This window comes from Gossypium hirsutum, chromosome D04 (genome assembly GCF_007990345.1).
Source record: "Gossypium hirsutum isolate 1008001.06 chromosome D04, Gossypium_hirsutum_v2.1, whole genome shotgun sequence".
Classification (NCBI taxonomy): domain Eukaryota; kingdom Viridiplantae; phylum Streptophyta; class Magnoliopsida; order Malvales; family Malvaceae; genus Gossypium; species Gossypium hirsutum.
The window spans coordinates 54,714,892-54,724,392 of NC_053440.1; the positions used below are offsets into that span (position 1 = coordinate 54,714,892).

A 9,501-nucleotide genomic window follows, 5' to 3' on the forward strand; every position below is an offset into this window, starting at 1 on the left:
TTTCGTTTTAGTCGTTACAGTTTTCAAAATTGTTTCTTTGTCACCTGACTATTAAGTGATACCTTTTTAGTTTGTATAATAATAATTTTAGTCCTTAGCTTTTATATTTTCCATCAAATTGACATTGATTCTTATAAAAAAAACTCAAAATTATTAAAAATAGAAAATTCTGTATAAAAATTTTAGAAAAATAAAATCTCGAAAATGTTATTGTTGAAGAACTAATATGTATGAGAAATAAATAAAAAAAATTATCATTCAATAGAATCCAATAACAAATTAAGAATAGAACAAAACAAAAAAAGTTAGCTCATCACTTCATCAATGTTTTTCGAAACCAAACTAGTAATATTTTCAGGTCAAGTTCTATGCTCCTGAAGAACATCTGGAATCGATATTACAGAGGCTTGTGAAATAGACTCTGATGCCATATTTTTGCCAAAAATATAAAATATACCACATTTTTCTACTTCAAACTTAATTCAAAAATTCAATTTATTTAAATTATTTTTCAAAACCGAAATTGTAAGAACAAATTATATTCAAAAAATTTCTTTTATTATATAACAAACAAGCTTTTGTCAATAAACTGAAGAGGTAAAAAACAGAGAACTGATAATTTTGAGTAATATTTTTATTTTTTTCTTTGTTTTTTAAAGAACAAGTATTGAATTTTTTATATAGATAATACAAAAAGAAAATTTGGAGGGTTTAAAAATAATTTTCTCTCACTGTATTTATTTTTGAAAATTTTAATTACTTTTAGTTTAATTTTAATTTTTATAATTTTCTAAATTTTAAAAAAGAATTTTAGTTTTTTTTTATCATTTTATATATCATTAGGGTCAATTTGAAAGAAAATATAAAAAATGTTATTATACTAATTAAAAAAGTGCCACTTAAAGAACAATTTTGAAAACTTTAGTGACCAAATTGTAACTTATTCTAGTTAACTGGCCAAAATGAAAACCTACCTATAATTTAATGACTAATGTTATAATTTCCCTAAAATTAAATCAATGTTAGACAATATAAAGAGTAAATTTTAAATATTAGGAGAATACGAAGATCGATGATAGAGTTAAACTTAGGCTCCGTTTGTTTCACCGTAAAAGGTTTTTCAGTCAATATAAAATTACCCTCTTATTTCCGTAAGATGTCTTACCAAATTTTTTTCTGTAAGACATTTTTCAAACTAATAAGACTCTGTTCACTGTAACACTCTCATACCTGACCCAAATATCGGGTCAAAGCACCGGGATGTTACATTTTCTACTATTCACTTATCAAATATTTTTTTATAAACTTTTATAAATTTTCATTAGGTTAAATATGCTCTAAGCCCCTATATCTTCACACATTTTTAATTTAGTCTCGTGCTTTTATTTCAATGAATTTAGTCTCTTTACTTTTTAAATTTTAAATTTCAAATCAAATTGTTAACCCTAGCTAAATTTTTTCATTAAATTCATTAGTTTGACATTTTTAAATAATTTTTTTTTTGAATAAATTAATTTTAATAATATTAATAATTAAACTTGAATTTTAAATTTTTTTAAAAAAAGAGACACTAAATTCTTCGAAATAAAAGTAAGGGACTAAATTTTAAATTCACAAAAGTATATGGACTTGGAGATAAGTTTAACCATTTCATTATATTCCAACTCGACCCGTTGACAGCTCTTGTGTTTTCCCCCGTCTCTATTATCTCTTTCTTTTTTTCTTTTCACGTCTAAAGTAAACACTTGCTGAAGCTGATCCAAGAGAATATATATATATATATGAAAAATACTCAATTATTCTCTGTTTCTTCTCCGGTGTTGAATTTTCTTCCATTTTAATAAAGATTCTGGGAATTCAAGAAATTGACTTGAATTCCCCGAATTGGAAAAAAAATCGGAGATAATACGAAGAGAAAGAAAATCAAAGAAAAAGGCGAAAAAGATGAAGCCGATGGAGACGATACAGGATCTGATCGACGAAGCCAAAGTACGGACAGTTTGGTGGGTCATAGCAATCTTTGCCGTCACTTACTTCTTGTCTCGTAAGTTAACTAATAAGAAGATTTCAGTAGCAGTTCTTTGGTTTATGTTCGTGTGTGTGTGTGTGTGTGTGTTTTTTGTTATTGATTTTTTTAATATGTTATTGGTGAATTCTTTGATTTTACTTCACTTCTGTAGTTAAGTTTCTTGGAATTGTTTTTTTTTGGACAGTTTTCGTTTTATTGGAATTAATTGAACATTTGGATTTTTAATTTCTGTTAATTGGTTAATTTAGGGTTTTCTATTTGTGTTTTGCGTTAATGTGGTTTGATTTCTGCTATAGGAATTGGTTGTAAGTAATTTTTTCCCTGTTTTGTTCTGCTTTTGTTAATTGATGCAGATACAAGTACATCAATGTGGATGAATTTACCTGTAGCAGTTCTTATACTGTCGGCATTGCGAATTTTAACTAATGAGGTTGAGTTCAGATGGAAAATTAAATCAGTTCGTCCGCAAACTTATTTATCTCATTTGGAGAAGAAACAGTTGTCCGTGAATGATTACCGGCTTTCTAGCACACCACCTCCGCCCAAGTGGAAGAGGAAAATTGATTCTCCTATGGTGGAGTCAGCTATCAATGAGTTTATTGGTAAAATACTCAAGGATTTTGTTACTGATTTATGGTATTCGGAGATCACTCCAGATAGGGAGACCCCTGAGTTGATGCGTGCGGTGATTTTGGATGCTATTGGTGAAATATCAGGAAGGGTGAAAAGGATAAACCTTGTTGATTTGCTAACAAGGTAGGTTTTTGGTTTAACAATATTTTCCAATTGTAAAATTATTTGATGTTTTTTAAAGCTCAAGGATTTCAAACGATTGTCTAATGTTCCAGGGATATAGTTGATTTGATAGGGAACCACTTGGATCTCTTTAGAAGAAATCAAGCTGCAATAGGTGTTGATGTTATGGTAACATTGTCATCTGAGGAGAGGGATGAAAGACTGAAACACCATCTTCTGGTTTCTGAAGAGCTTCATCCTGCATTGATTTCACCAGAGAGTGAGTACAAGGTGTGAGTGGAGTGTTCCAAAGAAAACTCATTTTGCTTTTTCATTTTATGTTTTTCTTTGTTTGATTCTGTGTGTTTTTCCAGGTTATTCAGAAGCTTGTTGGTGGAATTTTAGCAATAGTATTGAGACCACGAGAAGCTCAATGTCCTCTGGTTCGAACTATTGCCCGTGAGATTGTAACTTGCTTGGTATTGCAACCTCTTTTGAAATTGGCAAGCCCTGGGTAAATTATTAAGCTATAATTTGTTGTGTGTTTAATTCTAAGATAGTTATTAGTTCTTCATTTAAAGTTGCAATTACAGTTATCTGAGTTAGCCTAAACATTTAGGTCTAGATTTTTGGCGGTTGATTTGGCAATGCATTCTTATTAAGTGTTTAGAATATAAGCCATGATGCTTGGAATGGCACTCTTAGTCTTGACCAATTTAGGTAAAAGAATAGGCAGAGAATGTTTAGAAGTTACTTGTGACGATTCATTTTTCCTGGGTAAAAATAAGCTTTGATCTTTTCCTTAATAAAGTTTCCTCCACCTTTTTCCCTTTTATGTTTTGTTCTCAGGTATATCAATGAAGTGATTGAACATGTTCTACTTGCCATTAAAGATGATACAAATAAGATGGTGGTTGGTTCTGATCAGCCTTCAGTAGGAGTACATGGTGATGATTCTACCTCATATAAAAAATCGTCCTCAAATAGTCAAGGAGCTGATTTGACTTTGGCTAGAATTGAAGATAGGAAAGAAACATATTCAGATTGTAACAGATATGAGGAAGAATCAGTACAGCCTCGACCAGCTGATTGGGCTCGAATATTAGAGGCAGCAACTCAAAGAAGAACTGAAGTTCTTGCCCCTGAAAATCTTGAAAACATGTGGACTAAAGGAAGAAACTACAAAAAGAAGAACAAACATGAAAAAGCAGGATTTCAAGAATCTATTACAAAGGATTCTGTGACAAAGAGTGCAGTATTAACAGGGAATTCAGGCAGTGAAATCTCTACCAGCAAGTTTGGAACTTCAACTGGAAGGGAAGAGAAAAATGTGATGCAGCTGATGCCTGGTTTAAGTAATGACACTCAGTTATGTGATGATAACACTACCGGCACGAAGTTGGGATCGGAGTTTAACAAGTCATCATCATTTGAAGGAGATCATCTTGTCGGAAAACATACTGATGCTAGCAAGCAAGCTGCTGATGGAAATAAGAATAGGCTTAGGAGATCCAGCAGTACCTCTGACTTGAAAGTTAAACCTGATATAAAGAAGGCACTTACAGGAGATATTGGAAGGCCAATTTCTAAGTTCTACAGCCATGATGTTGGCAGGCATAGTGAAGAATATAGTGGCAAGATTGCCTCTAATATGGTGCTTCACAATGAGGAACCACACACTCCAAAGCTTAGATGTCGGGTGAGTTTTCCCGTAAAAATTGGTGCAAGTTATGCTAATTCAAGTTTGAACTGCCAGATGAATCCAAATGTGACATGGAATCTAAATTAAAACAGCTTCCTGAGCTTGATGGTGTTGAAACATGATACGTGATTGATTTGCCATTCTGTGTCTACCTCTGCAGGTTATTGGAGCGTACTTTGAGAAACTTAAATCAAAACCATTCGCAGTTTATTCAATTGCTGTGACAGATGCGGAAAACAGAACTTGGTTTGTCAAGAGAAGGTTTTATCTCACCGAACACTTTTTTTCCCCTTTAAAAATTAAAAATAAAAATCCATTTGTTTAAGGGTCTTTACTTGTTTGATTGCCCCTTTGATATTTTAAAGTCTTCAGAGTTTAGGTCTCTACATGTTTGTCTGAAGAGAAAAACATAAAGCTCCAAAATTTTGATTGATTTTCTTTTTGAGTGATTACTTTTTTTCTTTTTGTTTTTTTTTCAGATACAGTAACTTTGAACGGTTGCATAGACATCTTAAAGAAATTCCTAATTATACATTGCATTTACCTCCCAAAACGATATTTTCATCAAGCACTGAGGACGCTTTAGTTCATCAGCGCTGCATTCAGCTTGACAAATATCTACAAGTAATTTATTTCATAGCCTTTTTTTTTTTTGGGTAACACATTTACTTTTAAACCTGTTGCTTCAGCTAAGGCACCTTTTTGCAGGATCTGTTGTCTAAAGCCAATGTGGCTGAACAGCATGAAGTGTGGGATTTTTTAAATGTTTCCTCAAAGGTTTGTGTGTATCTTTGTGACGTAAGGTGCTACTTTGTTTCCTGTGGGTAGGATGAATGACATCTGATTCATGTTGTGGTTGTCTTTTGCTTTTGAAGAATTACTCGTTTGGAAAATCTTCTTCGGTGATGAGAACCCTTGCAGGTATGTTGTTCTGCTTCTTGGTTATCACTTAGCATGCTATTCTTGCTGTTTATACATGGGTTCCAGCTGTTAGCTGCTGCCAACATTACTTCAACACATCGAGATTGTCCTGAAAAAAGGGTTTAGAGATGCTCCAAGTGGGCTTCTAGATGTTTAGGAATGCAATCGTGTGCATTACATTTCCATCTAAAAGTACAGTTGTCTGCTAGATGAGGTGTAGCAGTATTACTTTTTTCACCTTTTACACTGATTCGCTTTATGTATCTCTACTTCCAGAGATTACATGTCTTCTTACTCTGTTAAAATTCTGTAGCTGGTTCTTATATGTGTGTGTGTGTGCTGTAGGAAGAGGCATGCAAATCCAGCTCTTTGATCAGGGACCTATGCATATATCATTAAGCCAGTTGGATTGGTGCAATTCAATATTTTCCATTTTACTTGCTATGGTGGTTTACTTTTAATTTTAAATGATTTGAGAATAAAAATAACATAGTTGTGTTACTGTTCTTCTCACTGTGAACTCTTTAGTATCGCATGAATATTTGAATCTATATGCTTGGTTGTCTTACGGCCTATTATCTTAGAATGGTAAATGATTATCCTTTGTCGAATTTACTGAAAATCATACATGGATCTTTTGGTTATTGGTTTGATTCTACCACTATGGTCTAGAATTTGGTTTTAACTCGGCTGGTTTCTTCCTTAATATTTTGACCATTTTTATTGCAGATTACTTCCTGACTTTTTCCATTTCTCCTGTTTATAAACAGTCAATGTGGATGATGCTGTGGACGACATCGTACGCCAGTTTAGAGGAGTATCAGATGGCTTAATGCGCAAAGTTGTCGGTTCATCTTCTCTTCCTATTGAAGCCTCTTCTTCAGCTGACAGGACCTTGTCATGGAATGCAGATGAGATGGCTAAGGACATTTCTAGGCAAAGTAACTTAGAAACAGTGAATAGTGCTTCTGACAATGATGAACGGTACAAGGATGGTAGCCATGGTCAGGATGATAGATCTGGTCCACAAGGTCATGGCTCGCATTCAGAGGATGAATTGAACTCAAAGAGTTTGCCACCAAAGGTGATAGAACAAGGTGGAGAACCTGACAATTTTGTTCCTGAGAAACAGGATTTAGGTGTGAAACCTGAATTACTTGGCCAGGGTGGATTTCCTGAAGTAAAATTTTCATCATCATCCAGCCCTTGGGAGGATCCAGTTGGAATGCCCCCCGAGGTAGCATGCTTTAGCACTGCTTTTTTATTTATCTTTTTAGTTCCTACTGATAATATGATTTTAGCTTATTCTAAGACATTTTTTGCCACCAATACTTGGAAGTTCAAATGTTTACCTATTGATTTTTGTGCAGTGGACACCACCTAATGTGAGTGTACCTTTGCTGAATCTAGTTGATAAGGTGTTTCAGCTGAAGAGAAGAGGCTGGCTAAGGTGAGCTAAGTTTTGATTATTTCCATAGTTTTGAATTAATTAATTGTTGAAATGTTGTATTCTACCATTCGGCAAGTATAATTTGGAAAGATTCTCATAAAATTATATTGGACCTTGGACTGAGGTATTACTAATGTTTCTTTACTTATAATTTTGATTAGTTTGTAAATTATGTGGTCATTTTAGTCTAGATTGATTATTAAGGGTATATTTGCTCAGTTATTTAAGCCGTATACATTTCTGTTTTGTAGCATAGGAGTGGACTGGTTGATATGGTGGGTTGATTATCTATCTTGGAACCAGCAAAAATAATAATATCTTCTTGAGTAATCTGTTGTTCAATCTTTTATGAAAAAGGTTGCATGATGAAACACTGCTAACATAGATTTAAATGCTTCAGACTACTGGCATGCTTGAATTATCAATTACTGCTTCAAGCCTTTTTCTTGTTTCCTTTTATCCAGTGGTAATTGTCTGGTCTTTCAGTGTGTGGGAACTTGTTAAACTTTAATTGCACGTTATGATGTTCTAAAATGACACTTTTCTAGAATAATTTTGCATAAACATGTTTATTATTTCATTAATGCAGAAGACAGGTCTTTTGGATATCTAAGCAAATATTACAGCTGGTGATGGAGGATGCCATTGATGACTGGCTTTTGAGGCAGATTTATTGGCTTCGGAGGGAAGACACTGTTGCCCTAGGCATTCGATGGGTTCAAGATGTAAGTGCTAAACATTTTAGAAGCATTGAAATTTAACTAAGCCTGTTAATTGGCTCAGCATCTGATGCTGTAAAAGCATGACTTTTGTCATTAGGGTCTGCTTAGTTTAGTGGAAAAGTGGAAGGATTGGAAGAGTGGAATTGAAAAGAGGAGAGAAGAAACAAAATAAACTTTCGATTTTCTTTCCTCTTGTTACCTAGTAAAAAGACTCAAATAGCCATGCACAAATCTTCTATTTCAATTAATGGCCTATTTTTCTCCCAGGTTCTATGGCCAGGTGGTACATTCTTTACAAAATTGGTGAACATTCAGAGCAAATTTGGTGATACCCAACAGCCGAACCAGCAACTTTCAGGGACCTCCAGCCAGTTTACTGGGAGTAATGTCTCTAAACCTGGGTCCTTTGAGCAACAACTTGAGGCTACTCGTAGAGCTAGCGACATCAAAAAAATGCTTTTTGGTAAGTATGTTTTTTGCGTTAGTGGTATCTTATCATCAGATCTGGGGTTTACATACTTGCCATCCGCTCGATAGTTGCTTCAGATGGTTTACAATGTTTTTGGAACCAGATCGGTGGTTGAACCAATCAAACCACCAGTCTGGGCAGTTCAAAGGAAATAAATTATTTAAAAATTCAAAAATAAAAATTATTAAAAAAACCAGTTCAATCATCAATTCAATCGATTTTTTAGCCCGGTTCAAACAGTCCGTATCGGTTTCTGAGTCAATGATTTTATATCTCACCAGACCGGTACTCCGGCAGGTTCCCGGTCTAACCAGTCTGGTCTGGTTCAGACAACACTGATGGTTTAGAATTAATTCCTTAGTGCAGAGTCCAATGGTCATGTTTCTAATTAAAACCTCTCAACTCACTTGTGTCTGGTTTATATTAACAGGTTTGTTGATATTAGCTCATGTTGTGAAAATAATTGACCATGTTTATTATTAACGTGGTTCACGATCAGTTTATTTATAAATATACCCTTATCTTCTCCGGAGCTACACTAAAAGATTTGACCTTTTTGGGCAGATGGAGCTCCGACGACCTTAGTTAGCTTGATCGGGCATAAACAATATCGACGGTGTGCAAGAGAGCTTTATTATTTCACTCAGGTTGAGTTTTTATCTTTCTGCCAGTGAAATTTTTGTACTTTCTTTTTAGTTTTCGATATTTTAGACTTTCTGAATGCATTTATATGCCATTATCCATTGCAGTCCACTATATGTGTCAAGCAACTTGCTTTTGCGATATTAGAACTTCTACTCATATCTATTTTCCCCGAGATGCGGGAACTTGTGAAGGATCTTCATGGCAAGAAACAAGTTAAAGTCGCGTAGGATTTCCGTTTTGGATGATCGGACTCAAGGAACCTGAAAAATACCGATGTAAGTCTACTAGTACTATTCCTCTCAGTCATGTTGACACTAAATTTAGACTTGACCATTCATATACTTGTGTTGTGTTCGTATAATATTTTTTTTCGTGTTGTGTCCGACATTTCCAGTGTCGATTAGGAAATAGTTTCTGTTATCATATTGTAAATGTAGATATAATGGTCTGTACAGAAATCAGTTCATCGCCGTGAAGTAGGAATTTGCTGTTGATTTTGTGTTGGAATTTTTGGAACATTTAAGAAACATAGTGACCGATAACCTGTATTGATTCGTAATGGAAATTAATGCCTTTATTTGATTGTTTATAAATTAATAGGATATGCAAGTAGGGATGGTAAAAAATCTGAAACCGACGGACTTAATAGGGTCGGAATTTTCTTTTCTTCCGAAAATGAGGTCAAAGTCAGGTTGGGTTAATTTTAAAATTTGTCTGGAATTATTTTTTCGAGTCGAACTCAAATAGCCGAAGATTATTTGTATCTCATTTATGCTTCGAGTCTTAAGATTGAGAGTAGGCAGTTTAAGAAATAGAAAGACTAAAAAT

At 33.9% G+C, this 9,501-nt stretch overlaps 1 protein-coding gene across 2 annotated transcripts; it reads left to right on the forward strand.

Moving 5' to 3' along the window:
* The first annotated feature begins 1,685 nt into the window (after positions 1–1,685).
* LOC107949013 (uncharacterized) lies at positions 1,686–9,250 on the forward strand. 2 transcript variants are annotated; one of them, XM_016883707.2, is made up of 15 exons: positions 1,686–2,044; positions 2,383–2,785; positions 2,878–3,055; positions 3,139–3,278; positions 3,614–4,463; positions 4,627–4,727; positions 4,946–5,090; positions 5,175–5,243; positions 5,342–5,387; positions 6,158–6,624; positions 6,758–6,837; positions 7,427–7,562; positions 7,827–8,022; positions 8,593–8,675; positions 8,778–9,250. In XM_016883707.2, exons 1-15 carry the CDS (start codon positions 1,945–1,947, stop codon positions 8,898–8,900), a joined length of 3,117 nt encoding a protein of 1,038 aa, XP_016739196.1. In that variant the 5' UTR covers positions 1,686–1,944; the 3' UTR covers positions 8,901–9,250. The 2 variants fall into 2 exon arrangements, with proteins under 2 accessions (XP_016739196.1, XP_016739199.1); XM_016883710.2 differs by lacking the exon at positions 1,686–2,044 and having other exon boundaries at positions 2,645–2,785; positions 2,886–3,055.
* The last annotated feature ends 251 nt before the right edge of the window (positions 9,251–9,501 follow it).

Coding starts and splice junctions, on each gene's coding strand:
- LOC107949013 (XM_016883707.2), top strand. CDS start 1,945: ATGAAGCCGATGGAGACGATACAGGATCTGATCGACGAAGCCAAAGTA. Junction 3,279..3,613: donor TTGAAATTGGCAAGCCCTGG/GTAAATTATTAA, acceptor TTTTGTTCTCAG/GTATATCAATGAAGTGATTG. Junction 4,728..4,945: donor ACTTGGTTTGTCAAGAGAAG/GTTTTATCTCAC, acceptor TTTTTTTTTCAG/ATACAGTAACTTTGAACGGT.